Source organism: Myodes glareolus, chromosome 1, assembly GCF_982192425.1.
Source record: "Myodes glareolus chromosome 1, mMyoGla1.1, whole genome shotgun sequence".
NCBI lineage: Eukaryota > Metazoa > Chordata > Mammalia > Rodentia > Cricetidae > Myodes > Myodes glareolus.
In genome coordinates, this window is record NC_142026.1 from 9,678,026 (window position 1) to 9,705,385 (window position 27,360).

At 43.2% G+C, this 27,360-nt stretch overlaps 1 protein-coding gene across 4 annotated transcripts in view; it reads right to left on the minus strand.

The window, feature by feature from the left end:
- Positions 1-14,057: 14,057 nt before the first annotated feature.
- Positions 14,058-27,360, minus strand: part of Lancl1 (LanC like glutathione S-transferase 1) — a 34,844-nt gene continuing 21,541 nt past the window's right edge. For 3 of the 4 annotated variants that reach the window (XM_087903877.1, XM_087903875.1, XM_087903878.1), the window contains 6 exons: positions 20,201-20,336; positions 19,516-19,662; positions 17,238-17,420; positions 15,367-15,543; positions 14,912-14,984; positions 14,058-14,235 (listed from right to left, as the gene is read on the minus strand). In XM_087903877.1, the coding sequence (XP_087760003.1) occupies positions 14,159-14,235; positions 14,912-14,984; positions 15,367-15,543; positions 17,238-17,420; positions 19,516-19,662; positions 20,201-20,336 (793 nt within the window). In that variant the 3' untranslated portion in view covers positions 14,058-14,158. The remainder of the gene's footprint in view (positions 14,236-14,911; positions 14,985-15,366; positions 15,544-17,237; positions 17,421-19,515; positions 19,663-20,200; positions 20,337-27,360) is intronic. The other variant, XM_087903879.1, reaches the window with a different exon arrangement.

Here is a 27,360-nt window from a genome sequence, read left to right on the forward strand (position 1 = left end):
CTGGATGTGATTGAACCCCAATCCAAGGGCATGGAGGCAGAAGAATCATCCTTGGTTTAGCTAAAAGTGGGTGCTAGGTCCAGTGAGAGACCATCTCAAGGGAGAATAAGGTGGAGGATGACAGAGGAAGATTCCAGATTCAACTTCAGGCTTCTGCTGGTGCGCATGATGTATGTACTCTTCCTCTTCCTCTGTCTCTGTCTCTGTCTCTGTCTCTGTCTGTCTGTCTGTCTCTCTCTCTCTCTCACACACACACACACACACACGTTACTAGCTTCCCCCGGCATCATAGCTCACATCCTTAGCTTTTCACTTTCTTCCTCAGTCATGACTTGCATGGACTGTTTAATTACCTGACATCGAGTGAGACCACTTCGAACTTTTAAACGGCAGACATTAGTACCAAAACCGTATTTATTATAGTCAATCCTGCAGTGTTTTCAACATGCCTAATTATTTAGAGTTTTAGACCATGCCACTTCCTCAAACCAAAATAAAATAAAATAAAATAAAATAAAATAAAATAAAATAAAATGCTATTCTTGGTGCAAGTAATTTCCTTTCCATTATCTCCCTTGGTTTGTCAAGTTCATTAACAAAAGAAATTATTGAACTGAGTTCTACTGACATCTGGTGGACAAAACCTGTGTTTGTGACTTGAGGCTTCGCTTAGGGTCAAAGCTCCATCAAGCGAAAAGGAAAACAGAGCTAAGCCAAGCATGTGACTCCGAATTAGTACACAGTAAGTCTTCGAGCTCTTTCCAAGTCCCCTTTTCTACCTGGCAAAGCTGCGCTTCAGCTTAGCTTTAGGATTGCTTTCTGTGCCTTCCCCAACCTTAGTGTCTGCAAACTGACCTGCTTCAGGGACAGCAGGGTCTCCTCTCCAAGGAGGCTGGTTCATCTGATGAGGACATTCATAGGCATAGAATGTGTTCTGTCCACACAGGGCCTCTTTACTGCACAATGTAGTGCTGTCCGCATCAGGACATCTTTGTGGAGGAAACTGCAAAGATGTAATGTCTGGCATTTAAGCTATTTTTTTTCATGGGCTTAAAGGTATAGATGGAGGTTCTAAAATACAATAATAGCAGATGCAACATCACTAGCTTTTAGATTAACTTTTTATTGTTGCTTGGGGTATTTTTTTTTAAAGGAGACCCCTGCCATAGTTTTGTTTTTATTTTTGCTTTTTTTCTCCTTCACAGTCTAGGTTCTGATGAAACACTTGATTCCAACGTGGGGCTGGCTGGGCCATCTTTGTGGAAACCTCATTAAAGAAAATAGGGTGTGGAGAGATAGGGCAAGAGCGCTTGCTATGCAAGTCTGAGGATCTGCATTCGAATCCCCAGCACCAAGCATAGCTGTGAATGTTTGTGACCCCAGCATGGGAACAGATAGGCAGATTCTGGGAGCCTGTCAGCCAGCCACCTCAGCCAAACAAGGTAAGCTCCAGGTTTAGTGTGATGCTGTCTCAGGCAGAGTGAGGTGGAGAGCAATAGATGAAACACACTATGTCTTCTTCCGGCTTCTACATATTTGTACACTTACACACACATGTGTAACCCTCCACAGACCCCATCAAAATGAGTAGTTCTATATTTTATGTAAGATCCCTCTACTTCTTAGAAATACCTGGATAGTGATGAGTTCTAAAAAAGAAAGAAAAGAAACACAAGCAATTTGCTAAATGCATTAAATTAGTTTCAGACAGAATCTGTTAGATATAAATTTTTCTTTAAAATATATTATAACATTATAAATAAAATAAAATTAATGTGAACTCTGCAAACAGTTGGCTTTATTTGTGATGATGTGATAGTTTATGATTGCTTAGTGATCCTACAATGGAGCTAAATCAGAACCAACCCAAGAAGAGTTGGGTGAACATGCAATCGAGGGAAGATCTGGTGGCAGGGAAGAGGGGACGTGCTTTTCCTTTTCATTTTTTCTCTGTTCTACAAATTCAAAAGTATGTTAATTTCCACGTATTTTGAATTTTCCAGCTTCCCTCCTGGCATTAGTCTTTACTTTCATTTCATTGTGGCTGGTAAGAGCCCACATTCTCAAGGTGTGTTTTGTACCTAGCACGTGGAGAATATCCTGGAGAATCTCAACTGTATCAACGCTAGAGTAGGTGCTGGAGAATCTCAAGTGTATCAGCGCTAGAGTAGGTAGTCTCTTTCTAGTTCACTGAGGTGTGTATGGTACTGTGTTAGAACCCTCTGCTTCTTCAACCTTATAAAATCCCCCTGAGTACTGCTTCTGCAGCATCTAAAGAATTTGATTCTGATGTTTTAATTCGATCTTGCCTTAATCAAAAGTGGGACACTGAAACCTATCATTATATTTCATCTATTTCTCCCTCTGTTCTTGCAGTGTTTGCTTCATATATTTGGTCATGCTGAAGTTGGATGCATATTTATATCACTGGAGAGTTGATCATTTTATCATTATATTGTCTTTTGTTGACCCATTTTGACATAGTCAGTGTTGGGTGATATTGTAAATGTGGATGTAGTGGCATTTCAATTGTATTTTAATAAATAAAGACTGCCTGAAGATCTCAAAGTAAAATGGTTCCACTGGTCAGCCTTACAGACCAGGTTATGGTAACACACACCTTTAATCCTAGTAGCCACACTAGTTGCCACAGAAATTGGGTGGTGTATGCCTTAATCCTAGTGGTGCACACCTTTAATCCCAGCCCTAGAGAGGACTATAAGACAGTGAGACAGCTCTCAGACACAGTCTCATTCTGAGATTCCTGGAGGCAGGATCGCCATTTCGGACTGAGGTTGAGGTAAGAGTCTGTGGCTGTCTGTTGTGCTTTTCAAGTCTTCAGGTTGAACCCCAATTTCTCTGAGTTTTTATTAATCATGCTTCATATGCACTCTCCATAAAATTACCATTTAGAACTGGGTGCGAAGGTGCACGCCTTTAATCACAGCATTCAGGAGGCAGAGGCAGGTGGATTTCTGTGAGTTTGAAACTATCCTGGTCTACAGAGGGAGTTCCATGCCAGCTAGGGCTACACAGAGAAACCCTGTCTTGAAATATCAAAAAGAAAAAAAATAACAGAAAAAGGAAAACAACAACTATTTACATAGAATCTTTCTTCTCATGGGGGGGCTGTCTATGTGTGCCCTTAAAACTAAAATGAATCTTTCATAGACAGCACATCATTGGATCTTATTTTATTATGAAAAGTTCTGTTCAGCAATGTTTTGTCTTTTGGTTGCAATGTTAAATTAAATCCTCACACATCTAGAAGCCATTCTTGTGTAGACTGCCTCTTGCCTTTCTGTTCACTGGGTCTGTCCCCTGCTTCTTTTCTCTTAATGGCTCTTTCCATGCCTTATTGGCTGGGGTACTGATAGGCTGCCTTGTTCCTGCCTCCATATTTACCTTTCTGTAGTTTTCTGGGCATAAATGTTTCTTGACTGGGAGGTACTTCTGTCTCCTGTTGTTTCGCCTTGCTTAGCACTTTGGATTCATCACACAGTTGTGGGCAAGGTTGCTGCAGAGAGTGGCGCCCCTTGTGAGCGAAAATCCGCTTTTGCCACTTTCAGAAGTCTTGCCTATGCTTTTGATGACTTACTTGTTCATAACATATCTGAGGACAGATTGGTCAGTTTTCTTTCTCAGTGTTGGGCATTTTAAGCCATTTTTCTTTAACTATGTTTTCTTCTCCCCTGTATTGTTCGCAAGTTCCCATAGTGCATATTGTGGCTTTCCCGAAAGTAACACATGCGACCTTTGAGCCATCCTCTCTCCTGCACCCATTACGACTATTTTCTCTTGGACTGGACGGTCTCTAAAGATTTATGTTTCAACTCAGTGATTCTTCCCCTTGATTGAACTCTTTCACTGGTTTTTTGTCATTTTCAGTTAGTGTGGCTTTTATTCCCCAAATTGTTTGGTTCTTCTTCCTATTCTTCGCCTGTTTGCTGGCACCCTCATTTTTTCTATCTGTTCTATTGATTGCAGAAACAGGTAATTCCCATCTTTTATTCTTTGGCGTTGATCTACAGATACACTTTGCTTCTTAGCATGGGGCCGTGCTTTTAGGCTTCTCATGTAACTCATAACTCTGGGTTAGGACTGAAGCATTTGAAGCAGTGGTAGTGAAGGAAGCTGGAAGAGACAGAGAGAGGGAGGAATGGGACAAAGTTCAGTATGGTCAAAAGAGATATGAGTAGCCATTTCTGGTTTGCCCAGCACAGTTAACAACAGTTATGATATATATATATATATATATATATATATATATATATATATATCTTGCAGAGTGAGGTTGAATATTTATTCAGGGGGTTATGGAGGGGGAAGGGAGAAGGGGAGAGAGAGAGAGAGAGAGAGAGAGAGAGAGAGAGAGAGAGAGAAGAGGAGAAAGAGACAGAGACAGAGAAGGGGAAAGCAGAGAAGTGGGGAGAGAGGCAGAAGCAAAGCTGCCTCTCCAAGAGGAAGACAGAAAAGAGCGATGATATATTTTTAATTAATTAATTAGTTAAATTTTATACCCCTGCTGCAATTTCCTCTCACTCCTCTTCTCCTGGTCCCTCCCCGGACTCCCTCTCTGTTCCCATCTCTCACCCAATCCACTCTTCCTCTGTTTCTGTTTAGGGAGGACAGGTCTCCCATGAGTATCAACAAAACATAGCATATCAAGTTGCAGCAAGACTTAGCATCTCTCCATGTATTAACGCTGGGCAAAGCGACCCAGTATGGAGAGTAGGGTCCGAAAAGCCAGTAAGGGTTGGAGATAGCCCATTCCCACTGTAAGGAGTCTGACAGAGGACCGAACTACACAACGATAGCATATATGCAGAGTGTCTATTTAGGTCAGTCCCATGCAGGCTCCCTGGTTGTCGGTTCAGTCTCTGTGAGTCCCTGTGAGTTCAGGTTAGTTGATTCTGTGAGTCTTCTTGGGGTGTCCTTGAACCGTCTGCCTCCTATAATCCTTTCTTCCTCTCTTTTGCAGGATTCCCCAAACTCTGTCTAAAGTTTGGTTGTGGGTCTGCATCTGTTTCCATCAGTTGCCAGATGAAACCTCTCTGACGGCAATTAGGTTAGGCACCAACCTACTCACAGGAGAAAGTCAGTAAAGGCTATATATCTGCTATTGCTAGGCTGGAGAGATGGCTCAGCTGTTCAAGGCTAGGCTCACAACCAAAAATAAGTATTTTTAAGGGACTGGAAGAGTATGAATTTATCAATACAAAAGAATGGCTAAAGAGATAGAAATGCCCGTTGCTCTGTGATTATCACACACGGCATACTTGAATTATAATAAAGCATTGAGATGTTGCTCGTATTATATAGTAAGAAAGCATCTACTCTTGTCCCAGTGTTTGCAAGTGGGTTTTCTACATGGAATATGCTCAGTGTTAAACCCAGCTAGTTACTAAGGGGAGGGCTGTTAAACCTTGGCTTAGGGGAACATAACTTCTCTGTGATTTAATTTCTCAATTAGACATGTCTGTCAGGTTCCTTTTCCAGGAATTTGTAGTATCTTGCTCCCTCTGGTGTCTGTCTTCTGCATTGTTACATGGTTTTGTCCCTGTTTTTACTGTTTTGGAACAATATCTCACACAATGCTGAGTTGGTCTTGGATTTATTACATACCTGGGGATAACCCTGCCTCCTGGTTCTCTACCATCTGAGTTCTGGGGCTATAGGTGTAAGCTACTATGCCCAGATGTGTGGTGTGTTCTTGGGTTCTAAAATAGCAATCTGTCCCACTTACTCTTTTTCTAAGGTAAGCCAGCTTCCTGCCTGTGCTGTCTCAGGATAAACAGCAGAACAGCAGCTTCTCAGGAAATCCTCCTGAAGCTGGGGTGTCACCCACACAGTCCATGTTTCTGTTTCATCCTGAGAGGAGCATTTTTGTTTACCTAGTTCACTCCACCTTCTTAGACTCTGGAAGTCTCAGAAACTCTACTAGGAAGTCTTACTTTGGCAAATTCAGTTTTTTGTTTTGTATTGTTTTTTTCTGAGTGAGTTTGGATATTTATTTAGTAAGTTATGGAAGGGAAGGGGAAAGGGGAGAGGGAGAGAGAAGGTGGACGAAGAGACAGAGGCAGAGAGAGAGAGAGAGAGAGAGAGAGAGAGAGAGAGAGAGAGAGAAGCCATGGCAGCAGCTATCCTTTAGGAGAGAGATGGAAAGAGAAGGACTCAGACTGGAAGGGAAGGAATATCTGCCTGCCTCTGCAGTGGAATGGGGGGGGGAGTGAGTGGGTGAGGCTTGTCTCTTAAAGGGACAGGACAGACCATTACAGTGGTCACCATAAACTTGGAAAATTTAGTATTAACTCAGCCTATGAAGGCTTATAAAAATGAGAACAAAACATGCTGAGCAATCACTATTAGTAGCTGTGATCCACTGTTTTGAGTCATCCAAACAGTTCTTACAGCCAAATGTCCATGAACGTTGACAGAATTAAGGGATAGTAACGATCATATTCATTTGTATCAGGCTTTTAATTTAGGAGAAAATAAAGCATGGCCACATCCCCACTACCCATTTCTAAATAGGTTTCCAAGTCTTCTAGATCAGATTGTCTTAGGTTCTTATCCAGCCCTGATGGATGGCATTGGAAACCCCACAAGCCCACACCCCTTTGTGAAGTTCCGACACTGAGTCATGTCAATGGCAGGTGGCCAGCAGCACCTGTATCTGACATTTACTACTTAGAACACCGAGACAGGCTTTGGGAGAAGAATGTGACTGATCTGTGTTTAATAGTATTTTTAAGGATGGTGCATTCTGGCTCCTTATACACTGAATGAAGGGCAGAGGACTCTAAGTAGTCCCCATGAGCTCCTGTTTCCAGGTGACTCATGTTAACCCTTTGCTCTGGGTATCTTTTGTGATACTTTAACTTAAACAAACAAAAATTCTCGATTTTCCTATCTAAATGGAATGTTTTCTCCCAAAATCTGTTGCAAACACCACTACAAAATATGCTGGTCATATTCTTCACCTTCCATCCTATACAACCATGACAGAAACTCCTGCTGGCTCACGCTCTTCACGTGTGGTCAATTTTTTTTATTTTATTTTACTGTTGTTTTTTAAAGACAGAGTTTCTCTGTTAACAATCCGGACTGCCCTGGAACTTGCTTTGCAGACCAGGCTGGCCTCAAACTCACAGAGATGCACCTGCCCCTGCCTCCCGAGTGCTGGGATTAAAGGCGTGTGCCACCATGACCTGGCTGCGGTCAATTCTTGAAAACCACCAACCCACTTCTGACTCATTTTTCTGTATCTGAGATTCATGACGGATGGCTGAACTCATTTAGAAGCACCTGACAGCATTCCCTACACAATTTGCATGAACAGTGGACTGAGCAAGGCCGTGACTGTTTTCACAACCAGTTTTCTTGACTCGCACACACCTCTCACTTCATCTCCTCTGCTCACTATAGGTTCCTCCCAGTCCCATTTCACACTGAAATCTCTTGCTCATAGATACATCGACCGCAGCAGAAGTCTTCTGCAAGCAGCTGTCATCCCAGTCCTCATGGGATGCTACAACTGGTGCATGCTAGCAGTGGCCTTCACATTTTCAAATCTAGTAGCAACCTGTGCCATGAGCCAATTACTAAAAGGTATGGAAGGATCTGTGAAGTGTGGCGATATCTTGTTTGCACTCTAACAAACAGTTTTCTGGAAGATCAGAGGGCAGAACTAGCCACTAGTTAACCATAGAGGTCTGGAGGTCTATACAGACAGAAAGGAAGTGATATGGCTGGGTGAAGAGAGAAATATAAGGCAGGTTGGCCCTATATGGCTAAGGAGTTAGCAAGGAAAGAGTTGGCTGTGGCTTGCTCCTTTATCTTTCAGCATTTGCCCTGACTTCTGGCTCTGGGTTTTTATTAATAAGACCAATTAGAACTTGTGCAACAGTGAAGGACTTCTAAGGTATGTGCATCTGGAATTTAACCTTATTTTAAATATTTTTCCTGAGAGTGTCATGTGCACAATCCATTTTGATCATATTCACTACCCTTTCCTAACTTCTTCATGGCTGACCGCCCTCCTCCCTCCCTCTGTTGTTTTTTCTAACAGCCCAACTCGTGCTGTCCAGGTATGCATGGGTGTGGCATCCACACTTAGAGGAAACTCTCTGAAGCAGTCACTTCATGCTGGGATGTTGACTTATTTGATCTTGTGCGAAATCTAACTTATTAACAATGATAATTCTGGGGTTTCCCAGAATTTGACTAAATGAGAGGATTTGGAGTAGTAAGTAGCTTTGTCTTCAGATTTTTCTCCACCTGCCCATCACCAGGGCTGTGTAAACGTACTAATGGTAAATGCATCTGGGCTGACTGTGTGTCTTCTCCCCACAAAGGCACCTGACTTCAGTATTTCCATAAAAATAGCGAAACCACAGAGCACACGAGAGCCAAACTTATGTCAGGCTTCATGAAGCAACGGAGAGAACAGTTGGCACCAGGGCAAACATCAGAACATTTTGCAACTGGTTGGCTAATCACTGTTCTTCAGTTTAGAGTTGCCAGCACAGGGGCTGTTCTGTGTATGTAGAACCTACCTTACATACACACAAGCGATCAAGATAACCCACTGCCCAGAGCATGATGGCACAGGCATGCCTGCAGGACCAAACCTGACTGTACTAACAGTGCAAACCGTACCCGTGAGAGTGCACGTGAAACTGCTAAACGCCAGTTCTTGAGAAAAGAGCCAGTTTTATCCATACGCTTACAGTGAGCCTCTATCAGCTCTTTAGGATCACAAATACTTCCCTTCATACCCAGGTCCACCAGAGAAATTAGGCAATTTTGATAGTACTTTACAAACTAATTCATAAGGAGTTCTCCTTCTCCCTCCATAACCATTAAATGCCACACAAAGCCTCTCTCTAGCATTTATTTGTGGAGTGACAGAACATTAGCTGCAGACTTAATGTCACCATGGTTGCAATTTGCATGTTGATGGAGAGTTAACATAATGTGGAGATGTGAAATGAAGCTGGCTGGCTATGCCAAGTGGCCCTGCTAAGATCCATTTTTCTATCCTCATTAGTCTACATTTTGGCTTCCTGTTTGTGCTTTCTCTCATTACTAACGAAATTGTAAAATATGTCCCCAAGGATGCATTACACAGGCTCCTGAAAAATTGTTTACCAGTTCACATAATGGAACTGTGAAGCCAGTGTATTCTCCATTGCAAGAAAGCCAGTATCCTGCTTTAACTGACCACAGCTTTGGCCAGGACAGTGTGTGGATACGAAACAGAATGAAGCAGACAATTCTCCATGGAGATTTACAGGGTAAGTTTACATGAACCTTGCAAGGACAGAACATATGAGGCCTTTGGAGTCCTGAGTCCACAGTGGGGATTATTGTGGGAAAAGAAAAAGTGACATAAATTACCACTTTCTAATGATTGGAAGTATGGGAGGGACAAAGGATCTTTAAAACATATGAACAAATAAGTTATAGGTAAGTCGAAAGGGCCAAATTTCTTTTATTATTTTTAATACAATGATAATTGTGTATTTTTACTTTCTAGGTAGAGGTAAACAGAGAAGAGGGTCACTATGGAATCTGGTGACTACGGGAGGCTCTGTCCCTGCATGCCTCATCTACAGACTTGACACCACCATGCACACCTTCATTTCACTTGAAGGAGAGAAAAATGATCACACCTATCCCTGGTGTTGAGTTACTCAGTCAACAGAGGGGAGAGATGGTGGTCATGTTAGCATTTGTAGCTCAGATATGAAAACACGTGCTTCATGAAAACACTGGCAAACTTCTGACGTGCTAGTCTGCTGTGCCACGAGAAATGGCAGTCTCCCAGGTGACTGGGCAGATCTTTCCCCATGATTATGCCTCATTCGGTGACGTCAATGTCAGCTCCTTACAACTGTGAGCAGGGAGAATTCCAGAACATGGCTGTGAGTCACCTACTACAGGTAGACTCAGAGAAGCACGAGGAGGGTAATGCACGGCACACTTCAAAACCTTGGAAGGCGTGAACAATCAAGTAAAGACAGGGACAAATCCCAGGGAGTGAGCGAGTTTATACAAAAAAAGAAAAGCCACTACTTACCATTAAAGTGAAATAATTTTCACGTTCAAACGGAAGTAAAGAAGAGCATGCGATACTCAGGCCTAGTAACATTTTATTGAAGGCCAGTGAGTCAATACAGATATGATCCCAGCCCTTCCCGGTAAGATTGACTCCAGCTTACAGGATATAAACAGGCCTCCTATTGCCCAGTGGTACAGAGGACTCACAAACATGCTCTGATATGTTTCAGGGAAGCAGAAAAGGAATTGGATGCAGTGATATTTCATTTGTATTTTAATAAATAAAGCTTGCTTAAAGATCAGAATGCAAAACAGCCACATTAGTCCGTCATACCGTCCAGGCAGTGGTGGCACACACCTTTAATCCCAGCACTAGAGAGGAATATAAGGCGGGCTAAGACAGGAACTCTCTCTTTCAGCCTGAAGATTTCATAGAGGTAAGAGCTCTCTAGTGGTTTAGCTGCTTTGCTTTTCTGGTCTTCAGGCTGAACCCCAATATCTGTCCCTGGGTTTTTATTATTCGTGCTAGAACTGGAGTTCAGAATGAGTAAGTAGGGACTACACCTATTTCTAGAAGTCTAAGAAGTATATAAATCAATGATCCCACTCACAGTTTATTTCAGAACTAGACGGGAGAAGGCAACGGCACCATAAAACCAGATACAAACTGACCCGAGGACACAGGAGCAGAGTCAGATACAAACTGACCCGAGGACACAGGAGCAGAGTGTTGCAGTTCTCCTTTAGAGTTTAGCTAGCTCTAGCTTCATGGGGACTCCTGATGTCAAACGGATGTGACAGGACTTACGAGAAAGGAGCCAGATGAATCTAGGCACGAAGACTGACAGATGGGATGAAATGAAGGCCTGGCAGGAACTATGGACAGTCGTAGTCAGGCTGACACGATGAAAAGCTAAGTACAAAAGTGAACAGTGGAAGAAACGCACGGGCGGACAGGCTCTGAACAGTTTTGTTGCCTGCACTTTTCTGTGAATTCCCACACCTGATTCAAGTGTGCCTCACGAATCAAGTCCACGAGAATGGATAAATATCCTAAGGGTTGAACAGACACACAGAGAGACCAGGCTCATTCATCAAAGGAGTAAATGGCAACTTTATTAAGCACAAGTCGGGCATATATACTAGGGGGCAGAAGGACAACAGCCCCCTCCCATCCGGAACAGGGAAAGAAGAAGTCAGGCTGCCTGCGCCCAAGGTCAGAGAGCAGCTGCTAGGCCGGAACCTTGCCTGCAGCGGGAACCTTGTTTGCAGGTGGAATTACCATAACAAAAGAGGGCGAGTTCTCTCTAAGCTAAACCCTCAGGCTGCTGCAGCGAGCAGAGAAACCAGGAAGTCAGAGGAAAAATGGCCCCTGCATAGTACCTCGAGCAAGGGGGAAAAAACCTGGGTACCGATACAGTTTACCATCAGTCTCTGGATGGAGATTAGCAATGCCACTGGGGTCTCAGGAACTAACCTCTGGAAGGTTTTTAAACATCTCTTACAGTCTCTTCCTCAAAGGGGAGGTGTTTGGGGCTTTGTTCTGTGTCTGAGTTAAAAAGCCCCAGAAAACTCTTGTAGCTCTTAGGTCTACGAACAAAAGCGGCACAGATACTGTCAGTGCAGTAAGTTTTAAAAGCTACAGTGAAGATGGGAAGCCGAATTGCTCACGTTGGTGGGTCTGTGAATGGATGACAATATGCAGAAGACAGCTCAGACAGTAACAAGGTTGTTACTCAAGACACTTCCTACTTGGAGTTTTCTCTGGGGCTGCATTCATCAGGATGTCTGAGAAGCACTGTGATCCAGTCTCTTGACTGACCAAAACACTGGTTCTTTTTGTTTTAATAAGTAACCACAGTAGCCAAAAGCACAGGAAGATTATAATACACCATGTAACTAAACCAAGTGGGCTTTCTTCTCTAAAGCTCACAGCCTGCCAGATGGACACGCTCTGCTGTTGATGGCTCTTCCTTACAAACACCGACACCACTGATGCACAGCCTTCACCAGGCAGTCTGCACACGGCTTCCACAGCACTTCACAGGGTGACGTCACACAAGCCCTGATGTACAGGGGACGCAGAAGGAGCAGTCCAGCCCTAGGAATTGAGCACTGAGCCGCTCTTTGGATGCTACTGTAGGTAGCCTTCAAAGGGACAGAAATTTCTCATAATATTAGCTATTTTGGTGTCAACTGGAAAATAACAGATATTCCTCATAGCAACCAGCACACACTCTGTGGGGACTTGATTCCCAATAAAAATAGCATGACCAAGAGAGTCACAAAATAGCACATTAAATGTTCTCAGACCCTGTAGTATTAAAGCTGGAAAACATTCCAAGTCAGATACAAAGGGCCTGGGCTATGTGGAGGGAGGGAGGAGCCAAGGAGTCTAAGAGCATTTGTTCAGAGTTTGAAGCACCAAGGAGTCTTCGTGGACTCCACGGTCTCAGACTGACGGGCTATTGCACTTGGACACGCAAGACTCATCTGTTCCAAGCAAGGAGGCTGTAACATCAGAAGCTTCCTAAGAATAAGCATGCTTGTCCAAAGCTCTGCTCTCTTAGAAGCTATTGGTTATAGCATCTCCCTACCCATCCTCTTCGCAAGCATAAGAAAAGATCAATGTTCAAATCAACTGACGGAAAGGGTGACAGGTGGCGCTCAGGCATAGTCAGCGAAAAGCAAGGAGAACCTAAGCCAAACTTGTAGGAGCTGAAGGTCAGGCTGGAATCCTGTCTGAGCAAATGCACACAGAAAATCTTTTTCCAGATCTCATATGAACACCGAAGGACAAACTCTTTTAAACTAAACATTTCCAAATATTAACTGAAAACAAGGAACTGTTGTGGTGAATTAACTTTCAGGTCAGGACACGCATCAGAACCACTTTTTAAGTTTTGTTAACATTGTTGGAATATAGTGCCCATGGGGCTCACTGAAAGTGGCATTTCTTTTTTCTTCCAGAAGCATGGGTTTATATTTTTGTCCCTTTTAATAACCCACCATTTGGAGAAAACCAAGTTATAAAACTACTCTCTGTAGGAGGAAAAATATTCAACAGAAGAGATAGAAGGCAATGTTCAACAATGGCTATTTACTTACATGCAATCTCTGTCTACCTACACTGAGTGTGTGTGTGCGCGCGAGTGTGCCTATGTGCTGCTTCAGAACCTAGGGCATCTTGTGCACTAGGAAAGTGCTCTACCACTCAGTTATACCCTAGACCTCCCTCTTCTCTCTGCTTTGAAACACGGGCCCACTAAGCTGCTCAGGTTGGTCTTTACTTGTAATCCTCTTGCCCCAGTCTCCTCAGTAGATGGGATAGCATGCTACCAGGCATGGCTTACTGAGTTTTTAGAAAACGTTTGAAGGAACGGTGCTGTGGGAACTCCTTTACAGGTGCACTTTGGGTGTAGTCTCATGTACTATAAATGCAGACAAAAAGTGTGCATGGTCCTTTATTCTGCTGGATTTGGTTGTAGTTTCCAGCGCATACACAGGACTGTGGATTGCTACCCTTCCTGTGAGTTTATCCTCAAATAAATAAACCTTTGTTACACGTCATTCAGGGCTCTTGTAGAACTCTTTTTGTACGCCAACAGAGCACTGATACATGGTTACATTCATAAAACTAAATAAGAGTAAGGTTTCCTCCAATAGATGTAAATCACAATAAAATACTATACCTGTCAATCATCCTTCCTTTTGGAAGAAAATTAAGATGGCTTTTCATTTACATTTTTTTTTTTTGTTTGTTTTTCAAGACAGGGTTTCTCTGTGTAGCTTGGGAGCCTGTCTTGGAACTCGCTCTGTAGACCAGGCTTGTCTTGAACTCAGAATCTGCCTGCCTCTGCCTCCTGAGTGCTAGGATTAAAGGCGTGTGTCAACACTGCCTGGTTTCACTTATACTTTTAAATAAAAGTAAATAATAAAAGGAAGGCGCTGAACTGCTGAAGACAAATTATGGAAATAAAAACCCAACTACATCAAGTACACAATTTCATTCTGCTCCTTCAGAAGCAACAGAAACACTTAGCCCAGGCTGAAAGACACAGAGGGGTCATACTGCAGGGGACACGCTTTCCGTTCAGAGTTCAAATGCAGGGAACTTAGCCTTGGTGGGGACTAATAGGTCAGCCAAGAAATAGATTGTTCCAGCCATCCCTAGAGGAAAAGGAAAAGGTACAAGTTATTACACCAAATGGCTTCATTTTATAAAGTGACTTTATTTTTTCCTGTTTTAGTATCAACATTACGCTAAGACAAGTGGTGTTTCCTGTAATTTGCATGGTGCATTCTCCATCAGAGGCCCCTAGGGGGTTCTTAGAGGACATAGAATGGAGGCAGACAAGTTCACCACAGCACTGTGGAAACTGCCCTCTTGAGGCTCTGTATTCATGACTTAGCATACATTTCCTGGATTCATAAATGGTGGTCACCGTTACAGCTATGAATATTAAAGTCTGAGGTGGCATGCCTGCTAATTAATTAATAAATTTTGACACAGGGTTTCAAAATGGCTAAATGGCAGATGATGACCTTGAATTGCCAATCCTCCTGTCTCTACTGTCTCCATCCCCTGAGTGCTGGGATTATATCTGAGATTATAGGTGTGTGCCAACATGCCCTATCTATGCAGTGTGGAGGATGAACTCAGGCTTCATGGACACTAAGCAAACGCTCTAACAGGTGAGCTACATCCCAGCCTTTTTAACTGATCCGACCTATCAGGAAATAAGGAATAAAAACCAGTGTGTTGCTACATCTGGAATTCAAACACATTATCACCGAGTAGAGTAGCAGTTGATGATATAAGGTGGTAAGTTATGTGTGAAAATACCTTCAAAGAGCGAGAAGGGGGTATCTGGTGTCCTGCATCCATGTTCTCCATAATCTAAGCACCACTCCGCAAACTGAAAATGAGATCAAGTTCAATAACTGCAGTGATTTCCTCAGAAACCCTAGAAACTCGTGAAAATGCTGGGCTACTTTGACAGATTCCAAAACTACCAAGTTAGAGATGAGGAGCTAATTTTGAGAAACTGGTGATTTCAAGGCAGGTGCATAGCTTGGGAGGAATCCAGCGAGCAGTGTGAGCCACATGCTGTCGGTGGTAACAATGAGCAAAACGATTCCTCGTCTTTCCCCCCGAGACGTCCCAGCAGAATCTACCCTTTACAGGAATGTGAACACAGCCGAATCCTTCCTCAAGGCCTTTCTTAAAGAACATGCTTGTTACCGCTAAGCTCATGGACATAATATAAAGGAACTGACTCGGGTAGACTCGACCCTTACCTTACAGGCCCTGTACAGGAACTTCACATCGTGTGTGAGGTTGAAGAGAGCCAGGAAGGCATATGCGTTCCCTGCAGCGCCATGGCACAGCCCATAGCCCTTCTTCAGCAGTCCATACTGCCAGACCACATCAGCACACCGGTAGGCATCACAGAGGTATTGCTCCTCTCTGAACACCTGCACAGTCAAGGGACACACGTGAGTCCCACCATCTGGGGCATAAAGGAAAACTCTCCAGGTAGCCCTTTCTGAAGGAGGCAACAAGAAATAAGGAATGCAGTGACAGAAAGTGTGGTACTGCCAAAGACAAATTCTTAGTGTTTCTGTCACTTGACAGGAGCCTAGGCACACCTGGGAAGAGGAACTGTCCCGATCAGATGGCCTGTGGGCATGTCTGTAGGGTGTTTCCTTGACCTGCAGACTGGTGTGGATGGCCCAGCCCACTGTCGGTGGTACCATCCAGGCAGGTAGTCTTGGGTTGTACAGAGAACAGGCTGAGCAAGCTAGGGGAGGGGAGGACTAGTAAACAGCATCCCTCCAGGGACTCTGTTTCCGTCCTGCCTCCAGGTTCCTACCTTGGTTTCCCTTATGGTGGACTAACCTGCAAGCCCAAACCCTTCCCTACTCCAAGCTGCTTGTAGTCAGTGTTTTATCACAAACACAGAAAAGCAAACTAACATAACTAGCTTGCTTTTAAACGTACCTGGGTCTGATCTTGTGTGTTTGGTCCATGCTTTATAAATGTGTGTGTGACTGATGCAGCAGCTGTACTCGACTGGCTACTTGTTCTCATCACCAGCCCCTCTCCAAAGAATGCACAACTGCTGCTGAGGGACTGTGACACCCTTCACCCTTAGGGAAGAATCTATGAGCTATTGTACATTTGTGTGTGTGTGTGTGTGTTACATGAGTGCAAGTGTGGGTACTGATGAAGGCCAAAGGTCAAAGTCAGGTGTTTTCTCTAATTGCTCATCCTGGAGGTCAAGGACTGGGCAATACTAGCTGGTCAACAAGCCCTAGGAATCTTTCTGTCTCCAACTTCCCAGCACCAGGATTGCATTTTATGCACACAATTCACTGGCATTAATTACAGTCATAAAATTGTGCACACAGCATCACTTCCATCTTTATCACTAGACTTCAAGCAATAGGCCCTCTTTCCCTGCTCACTACCTCCTGTCTCTATAAATTTTCCTACTGGTCATCACTCCATATAAGTATAATTTTCTCTTTGCATTGCATCTCTGAGGGTCTATTTCGTTTAGCATCTTCTCAAAGTTAAGAGTATTTTAGTATACATTCCACTGTCCTTCCAGCGGACACTGTTCCAGCACATGCACACACTGGACTTCATCTGTGTGTTCAACTGCTGATGGGTGATGGATGCTTTGATATTTTCACGTTCTGGCTCTAAAGGAGCTGTTATAAACAGTGGCTGCCTGTCTCTCTTTCAATTATTTTGATTTTTTTTCTTTTTTTCTTTTGGCATAAGCCTAGAAGAGGAATGCCCAGGTTACATGTTCAGAGCTTGATCTTTAAGGGTCAACAATCTATCTGCTCAGAAGTTGGAGCATTTCACACTCTTGTAGCAAAGTGTAAGAATATTCTGTTTATGGTCATGCTTCTGGGGTAGTTATCTAGGCTCTGCCACTTCTGTTGTCATCTTGGTTACTCTGGTAGTGAAGTGTTATGAGATGGTGCCCACTATGGTGGGATGGACGCTGTGAGAATGGATGCCAACCCATTCAGTACAATGACCTTAGACTTAGCAGCTGACTCATAATCCTTTAACAATCATGAGAATTGCGTTAACTTACAAAAGCGTCTGGTATGTGTTTTCGCTTCCTGTTAAATAAGAAGGCATGAGGTACCTTGTAGGCCTGGATGAGCATGTAGATGACCCCAGGAGCACCGTGGCACCAGTGGACAAGCAGGTCTCTGGTATCATCCAAACATGGAGGGTAATTGCCAGAGGGAAACTTCAGCTGGCAGACAAAGTCTACACTGGGCTTCACCAAACTATGTAACTTTGTTTGGCTCACCTGAAGGCTGGGCTAAAAATGAGATACAGAATTATTAGTTCTGCTGAAGAAAAATACATTCCCAGACCTCAAAATGAGTTTTAAACCAGGAAAAAAAAATGACTAATAGGAAATTTGAAGTCTTTAAAAGGCTTTATATCTCTTCCATTATTTTTCAGTTGCTGGATATTGTTTTCATTTTCTGTTTTATAATTTTAAAGTAATGGAACAAACCACAATTGGGCTACTAATTAAGTCTTAAAGCCTTCTGTACATACCATTTCCAATGTCCGCTGTTATGGACATATTCACAAGTATTTTTCCTAAGCCAATGCTTGCAAACAAGAGTGAAACAGATGTTTGTCAAGTACAGAGAAACACTGACCACCAACTTCAGCTCCCTCTTTCTGACAGAAAGGTGGTGGGTGCGGTCTACAACAGGGAAGGGTGTGAGGCTGGGAGACCTGAGACCCAATGCACAACTGCAGTGTGGCTCAACACCAAATTGGAAATGACTTGTGTATGGATCATTCTACTATGATGATATACAGATTTATATGGCAGTGTGATGCAGGGCACATAGACATCATTTGGAATATTGTTATTTCTCTTTTTGATCCTGTTCTTGATTCAATGCCTTGCTCATTCTTTAAAAGATACATTCAAAGTACTGCACTCCAGGCACGGGGTAGGGTATGTAGGGTGAGGGGTACATAGCACTGGATACTCCTCATCTGGATACGGTACGAGAATACATGATGCAGTGTGTTCTCAGGGCTCTGTGTTCTTCAAGATATGTAAGGACAGTACTTGACATAAAGAATAGTATTCTACATAAAGTATTAAGAGCAGAATAAATCACTCTCCAGGAATTATCCAACATGGCCTAGAAGTAACACTGTCCAATATTATATTGTTATCTAGGCACGTTCACAAACGGATTTTCATCACTAAAAAACTTCATCTTTTCGAAACGATAACAACCTGGAAATTGAAAAATCAATACTGTGGTTTTCAGACTTCCTGTTAGAGCTAACAAAAAGAGGCAGGGCAGATCTCTCCTGACTATCAGACTTAATGACAGGTCAACAAGGCCACCCATTCACTGTCATGTACAATTTTAAAATGCGGCCTGAGTGTCAGGAGACACAGCCTGCCTTTCACAAGAGCTTCTTAAGAGATTAATCTATGTGTAGTTCTAGAAATAAGAGTCACTGAGGGAGCAGTCCAGAAAAAGAAATTTAAATTTTGGTTGTCAAAAATGCTAACTATACAACTTCTACTGAAAATCAGAATAAATAAGTAAATAAATAAATAAGTAGGTAAGTAAGTACAGGTTGTCCTCTGATCACCGCTCCCAAACTGTGACTGTATTTAAAAGCAACCGTGGGCTGAGCACAGGTTGTAGTCTCCCAGGCAGACAGCACCGTGCACGCCCACACATGCACGCTTCATGAACGAGTGCAGCACCTTCCCCTATGTGACACTGCACTTTGTCAAGGGGAGCCACAAACCTCTGCTGCCATCAAGAACCCATTTTCTTCTTCCACAAATTCTCATTTGTAAATGCCAATTGTTCCCTTAAAATGGCACCCTCTGAGTTATCTTTCTGACCTATTAAGTTGTACTTTTCTTCAGTCTTTCTAAGTTTGGTTGATGTCTCCTAAGACTGTCAGAACGTAAGAACTATGGGCACAGCACATTCTGCTATTTTTCAGGCAAATCACACAAAATCTACCAAAGTCTTCTTGGCTTTACTCCCTTGGTGAAGCTTAGGCAGTGTGTGCTCATTTGTTTTTACTCCTAGAACTTCTTTCATTAGGTTGTTCTTTATAATAACAGGGACTGATACTTGTAATTCAAGGCATTTTCTGAGAGAGGAGCAAGAGCACTCCTATGGAATCAGAGGCTGAGATACTGCCCCAGGGGCCCTCGGTGAGTTCATGCTCATCTGGGAAGCTGGCACCACCCCCAGGATGGCGTCTTTATGTTTTCACCCTGGCTACAGCACCCTTGCTGAGGTCAGGCGACTGTGAGGAGTGTGACACAGTGACCGGCAGAGGGGAAGACAGTACTAGGACCTGCTCCCTACCCAACACAGTGCAGTCTCTCCTTAGGCATCACTTACCTGCATTAGGTAGTAATAGATTCCTGCCAGGCCATGAGCAGCTCCCACGTAATATTCCTGGTACCACTCATACATCAGCGGAGACTTGGCTGTGAAGTTTCTCTTTCTAGATAGGTTTTCTCCAGAATTTAAGATTGTTTCACAAACCTGCAGGGGGAATGTCAAACAAAATAACAAGACAATTAGACAAAAAGTGTGCTTAGCAGAGGTAAGAGACCTTTTGTTAAGAAGTACTGAATTACTGGTAGGGAATAAGACAGCATCTTCCACCAGGAAGGATAGAGCTCCCTTCTGAGAAGTGTGAATGCATATTCTGCCTAGAAGATGGTTCAGGAGGACCTTCAACTCTTTTTACTATCATTTTAAAGAACCTACATGTTTTTTTAAAAAAAAAAAAAAAGCACAAACTCCGAAAGAGATCCTTATATCTGAGAGATGAGATCTGCCCTCTATCTCCCCCAGAAAGGGCCTCTCAAGTATCAAATGGAGCAGGACAGCCTTCTGACTCCTATTGCTCCTGACAGGGCTTCCCACATACTGACTGTGAAGCTGTTGGCTCTTGTGTGCTGACCTACAGAGAGGTCAACACACATGGTCTTTCGACATGGGCTGTGCTAACTGGAGAGACAGAGTATGTAAGAAGATGCCTAAAAAACATCCCCTAAAGCCCACAAAGCTGTATTACCTGCTGAATGTGACTCTGAGGGATCTTCTCCTCTCCAAAGTTCTTATTGACGAAAAGCAGAGCGAAGATGTAGCCTATGCGGCCATAGAGCATTTCGTTTGGTGCATGGGGATCAATCTTATTCAGGTGCATGAGCCTAGGAACAGAAACACACGGCTGTGATCATCTGACAGGGGTGATGTTAGCACGTAAGGCGGTCCACTAGAAACTATGTACACCGATACAAAAACATACATATCTAAAATCAGTTTAAAGATTAGCGCCATATTAAGTTCACAATGGAAGTGGTAAAACATCACGAGAAAGCACAAGTAGCCTGAGGCTATCTGAGTTTGCCGAGCTTCTCACACACACAGACTTGTACTTAAGCAGTGGGGACCGGAGGAGCTAGGAGCGGCTGCCATCCCAGCAGTTAGCCTAGACTAACTGACGTTTAAGAGTGCCACTGGTTTTAATCACTTGCCACACCCCACTCATCTCCACTGCAGCCTGATCTGCCACAGGAGACATGCAAATGGCAGAGCCCTTCGGCTCTAATTTTTAGAAACAACCTTGACCACCAAGTTGTATATATATGAGAATGTATGTATCTCTAGATTTGTGTACATACAAGCACAAATACATGTATGTATCAACATAAATTTAACCCAGCAATGTTCTGTAACACCCTTCCTAGTCCTTCCCTGTCGAGCACACACAGACTAGTTGCATTCTTTAAAAGTTGTACTATAACTTTTTAGGTTCTTATTGACAGACTCAGTGCAGCTTCTCAAAGTTTTAATGGACTCTACCCTTCCTTCTTTCATTAAACATAGCTCCAAAAACCTAGACAAAATACACATGGCAGCTACTTAAAGACTTTAAAAGGAAATAGCAGCAGATAGCTGGGGCAGAGTCTGGGATAATAGATTGGGGTGTATTTCCCCTTCCAGTATCCCCTTGGCCTGAACTTAGTACAGCCAAACCCACGGAGGTGGGTAGCAGTGGGTGACAGTGAGCCCAGAGGAGTTTTGTCTCGGTCTGAACAGGAAGGGAGAGTCATCAATAAAGGATTAGAGTGGGTAAGGTCTTGTTTCTCTCTCTGGTAGTCTTATGGCCCAGAAAATGGGCATCTTAAGTATCAAGCTGAAGTAACAGCATTGGGAACCCATAGGAGTTGAAACTCTGAGGAAGACTAGAGACACTGTCGTTCCAGGAGAGGGTTAAACCCTACTTACCTCTAACTTCTGTGTACTTAGCCCAGAAGCAGGCTCAGTGAGGAAACAAGCACAGCTAGTCAACCATACTCCAGGCAACCAGGAAGTAGGGGAAGACCCCAGGGGAGGTACACTTGGAAGGCTCCACAGATTATAGACAGGTTCAACTCTGAGTATGAACCTTTAGATGAGTTGTGGGGTTTTTAGAGTTTTTTTTTTAATTTTTTAAATTTTGAGACAGGGTTTCTTTGTATAACCCTGGTTGTCCTGGAACTTGTTCTCTAGACCAGGCAGGCCCAACAGAGATCTGTCTGCCTCTGCCTCCCCAGTGCTAGGACTAAAGGTGTGAACCACCACTGTGTGGCTGTTTTAAACTTTTTAATCACATGGAGTTTTGAAAATATAACTCGATTTTCTCTAAATTAGTTTATGAATTTCAATGTGATCCCACACATTTAATAAAGTGTTATTAAAACACTTTAAATTTTTGTCAAAACTTGGCAAAGTGGATATGGGAGCAGGGAAGTAAATATCTCAAATAAGGGAGCCATTTTAGTGTTTGCAAGAGACTTGATTCTAGAGGGGTTCCCAGGTTCAAGGAGAGGTCCCCAGATTGTTCTCTGGGCAGCAGAGGAGAGGGTGCCTGAACTGGCCTTGTCCCATAGCCATACTGATGAATATCTTGCATATCACCATAGAACCTTCATCTGGCGATGGATGGAGATAGAGACAGAGACCCACATTGGAGCACTGGACTTAGCTCCCTAGGTTCAAATGAGGAGCAGAAGGAGGGAGAACGTGAGCAAGGAAGTCAGGATCACAAGGGGTGTGTCCACCCACTGAGACAGTGGGACTGATCTAATGGGAGCTCACCAAGGCCAGCTGGACTGGGAGCAATGGAGCATGTGATCAAAATGGACACCCTGAACATGGCTGGCAATGAAGGTTGACTAAGAAGCCAAGGACTATGGCACTGGGATTTTATTCTATTGCATGGACTGACTTTGTGGGAGCCTGATTTGTTTGGATGTTCACCTTTATAGACCTGTATGGAGGGGGGAGGACCTTGGACTTCCCACAGGGCAGGGAACCCCGACTGCTCTTAAAACTAGAGAGGGAGGGGGAGGTGGGGAGAGGAAGGTGGGAAAAGGAGGCAAGGAAGAGGTGGAAATTTTTAATAAATAAGTAAATTAATTAAAAAAAAACTTGGCAAAGTGATATTAGTATGAAAACACCAGGGATTTTCTGGAAAATCAAATCATTTCTGGTATTTTATGATATATTAAGCACATTTCATCTTTGCTCTTCTAGTTTTATCTCTAAAAATGAGTCCTGATTTTAAAATTCTCTTATCTGTGGTTGTGGTGTATTGGGAGCTTAGTGTGTGTGTGCCTAACTTGATTTTACACTCAAATGTTTGAACAAGTTTGTAGTATTACGAGTCACATAGAGCAAATGGTTGTATCTGAAATATTGTAACCAGGGATCAACAGTCATAGGGACGCAACCCTTTCTATCAAAATCCATAGGAGAACTGATTAACAAAAGCAGTAAGAGTGTAAGAAAATGGCTTTCTTGGTGGAATGAGCTGACAAGGTGTCAGCTTGTCTGTTACTTAGTCTAGAGGACACTGGCTTTCTCTGAGCTACAAGAGCAGGTCATGAAGCTACCATGTGCTCTTCTTCCTAATAAACATTTGCCCATTCGATAGAATGAGGCCCTTGCCCAGGCTTTTATTTTCACACAGTCAGGAGTCAGGGTGCAGCTGAGGTGGTATACAGCCACGGCCTCTGGAGGCTATTTACCCAGATCAAGACCACAAGAAATGCACACAGATCCCTGATAACTCTTCCCACGAGGCCAGATGCACAGCAGGACACACAGTAAGGGGCGATAGCTGTGCAGGACGATTGTTTGTGAGGAAGAAATGTCTCCCTCACCTCCCTTCTCTACACTTCTATCATGAGCTGGGAGAGAGAGGCGTGTGGTGCCTACAATGAGAAGGACTTGTCCTGTAGCCAGAATGACATGAGTGTGTGACTAAAATAGCCGACAGATATAGGACAAAGGTTCAGGGAAGGCATACAGGTTTCCTGTTTTTAAAAATTAAGCAAAAACTCTAACAAGATTTCCTCATTTTCTAAGTGTTTCACTTAAATTATGCATGTGCACTACACCTGTGCCTGGTACCTACCGTGGTCAGAGAAGGTATGGATGCCCTGGAGCTGGGATCACGGAGAGCATGAGTCACCACGGGAACTGAACCCAGGTCCCATGCAGGAGCAACAAGGGCTCGCTCTGCTCTTAACCACTGACACAGCTCTCCATTTCTGGTACAATATATTTTTTTAATGAGTACTTGCTCTTTGGTACAAAAAAAATGGGGCTTTGAAAGAAAGATTGCAAGAAATTGATGTACTTCAAATTAGTAAAACATACAAATGCTACCTCCTATTTTCTCTTTTATTTCTTTTCACAATTATAGGAAATAAAGTGACAGGGTTACCATGGCCAGAAGTTTCTATTTCCTTGTAACATACTGCAATAGTGTCGAAGCTTTGCTCAATGCTGACAGGGCTGTCTGAGTGGGGGAACAGGGGATGTGTTGTTTTAGACGTCTCACCACCCCCCAAACCCCATCACCTTATTGTTGCAGTGCTAGGGACACACCCAGTGTCTTGAGCATCATCCTGAGTTACATCCTCAGCCTCCAATTTTACTTGTACTCAAAAGAAAATACAAATGGCAGCTTGTGTGTGTATGTGTGTGTGTGTGTGTGTGTGTGTGTGTGTGTGTGTGTATGTCAAGGTCAATCCTGGTAGTAACAAACTAAAAGAAAAAATTGACAGCATTTTTGGGCTACTGAATAAGGTTACTACTACAAATACTGGTGTTGGCTAGGCTGCATGGGATAGACATGTATGTACGTATGTATGTACGTATGTAGTACGCATGTATGTATGCTTCTTTGTTTTAGTTTCTTGGGGGTAAGCTATTTCTAGATGGCTCTGTCTAAGGTGTCTTATGTGCCTTGTGATCCAACAATCTTGATTCCCAGGGTCTCTCAGTATATATCCATGCAAACCTCTAAGTAACACAAATGACTGGCACATTTATGCTACATCACTCTCCAGTGATTCTACGAAGGTTGCTGTACAGATTCTTAGGCCTCATTCTTCTGTTGTGACACATGCCTCACGGTCAGGCAATTCAAGGCTCCTAGGAACAGTGGCTTCACAGGAGCCGAGCGCGCTGGCACACACTACAGCGCACGCCCAGCAGTGAGGGGAGGCTGTCATCCGGGCTACACACATGCTCCCTCAGAGCTCACAGAGATCCTCTGGAGAGGGAAGATCTGGAAGGGCAATCTACATGGTCTCAGGCAGAGGAGCTCAGCCAGGTCCCCAATCTCAAAAAAACTTAAAAGCGTTTGCCAAGAAAACCACATATTTTTCCCTTCCAACAGAAATTGTACCCAAATAACACTAGGGCCAAAAAACCAAATCTGTCTGCTACATACAAAATCTGCTGCTGCAGTGGCCAGAACATGTGCCTCAAGGTCAGATTGGAATACTTTATCAAGTTCTAATACAACTGCATCAATCCTATAGACTTTGGAAATAAAAATGAACTTGATTTACTTGTTTGCAAAGGGACTGAAGAAACTATTCAAAAAGGAAAAATTTGGTGTCATTTCTGCTCTGGGAAGTATTGTGAGATTACTGCATTCACCAATGATCCTACTAAAATAGAAATTGATCTACTGAATTCCAAAACTGCCAGTGTTCTCACCCACACTACCACTAGGTGGCAATATACAATTAACATTGTAAGACCAAATTCATTTGTACTAGGCAAATGGTACTACCGTTTAAATGGTTACAGACAACACCCTGTTCAGAGCCAACATAGCTTAAAAATAGTGTTTAGGCTAACAAAGGACACGGTGCATTTCTTTTCTGGATCTGAAAGCAGATTATCAGCACATATCAGCTGGTTCTGGTTACTAAAGGTAGGGCTTGAAGCTGTGCACTTCACATGCTATATTCTAAGATAAAATAATGAGGTCATTTGAAAATCGTAACGGTTATCTTATGTCTTTTTGGAAACTCTCAAGCCCACAAGTGTACCTCTGAGGCTCCGGTTATAAGCTGACAATAATCTGGATAAGCTGATAGTAATTTCTGATTCATCACACTACAACACACATCACCTCCTCTGTCCAAAAAATCAGTTCCTCACCATCCTAGGGTCCGGCCTCAGCATACTAAGATCTGGCAGGCTGATGACTAACTATGAAACAGGCGAGGTTCTCTACCAAACTGTGTGGAAAGGACCTGCAGGGTATTTACCAGACAGCAGAGAAGCAGAGAGAGGTGCTGTAGGGCTGTTTGTAGTCACTGATCGTCATTCATCCCCTCCAACCCCTCTGTCCTCCTACATTCGAACATTCTACTTCTGGAAGCCAAAGAGCTGCAGAGACAAGTTTAAGAACTAAAACCTAATGAAACTATTTATTTGGACTCCAGTTTCTTTGTCGAAACATTACTATTGTATATTAAAGGCATGTTTGCTCTTTCAAACTCAAAATCCTGATTTTGAGAGCTCATTACACCAAGAAAATGCTGGAAAGGTAAAGGGGACGGTGCAGTCAGTGGAACACAAGAAAGACATTGCTGAAAGAAATGAGTGTGATACCCCCTGAAGACGTGACACCAGGAAAAAGGCTCATTAAAAAAAGCAAATAAGCAGGCATGCTGATTCAATACCTGACAGTATAAAATAATTCTGGACAAGAAACTCAAGTGGAAAAATTTCTGCCACACAGAGGAAGGGAGGAGATGTAGAAAGTGAGCAAGCACTGCCAAGTCCAGAGAGTGATCATGCAGCAAGAAGCCAGGCATTCAAGGCTGCGGCCACAAACTGTAACAGACTTCCCTTCAGGCACATCTGTATACGTATGTGAGTAACGAAGTAACCACAGACAGACAGACAGACAGACAGACACACACACACACACACACATAGACATTTTCTTTTGTTTTGAGACAATCTTATGCTGTAGACGAGGCTAACCTGAACTTACTATACGGCCCAGAGTGGCCTTCAAATTGTAGAAATCCTCGTTCCTCAACTTTCCAAGTGCTAGGTATTATGGATGGGACCCACCATGCCTGATCTCACATTCTGTATTTTAACTCTATGTAATGAGTTTGCTGACCATAAATAAAATATTCTTAAAATGTCGTAAAATTGGGCTGGAGAGATGGCTCAGCGGTTAAGAGCATTGCCCGCTCTTCCAAAGGTCCTGAGTTCAATTCCCAGCAACCACATGGTGGCTCACGACCATCTGTAATGATGTCTGGTGCCCTCTTCTGGCCTGCAGGCATACACACAGACAGAATCAGAATATTGTATACATAATAAATAAATAAATAAATAAATAAATAAATAAATAAATGTCGTAAAATTTTTAAAAAATATGTAAGTCACAAAGGGTGCTTATAACCAAGGTATCAAATAAGCAATAAACAAGTCTTAGTTTACTCATCTAGTAAGGCTGTTTGCATACTACCAGCAAACAAAACACGGCAGCCTAGAGTTGGAGGGCTTTCCCCTACACATGAGCTGAGGACTGCAGGCAGAGAGAGGTGTGCACTTCATTTTGTGTAACCAGTACTGAGCACAAACTCCAATCTGTTTCAACACCTTGTTTCCACTGAATGTACTTAAGTTCTTAAAGCAGATTCCTACTCGGCCACGGTACTTCAGGGAAGATGACCGTGTGTGTGACACACTGGAACCACTATACTGTTATCTGATGTCAAGTCACAGCGATCCTGAAGAATATGACCTCAGGGACCTCACACGCCTAATGGATTTAAACTGGCTGTGCAAAAACTAATAAATAAAAAAGACAGTTTCTGTGTTTCCGACATAAGAGAGCATCTAACAGCTTTGCAC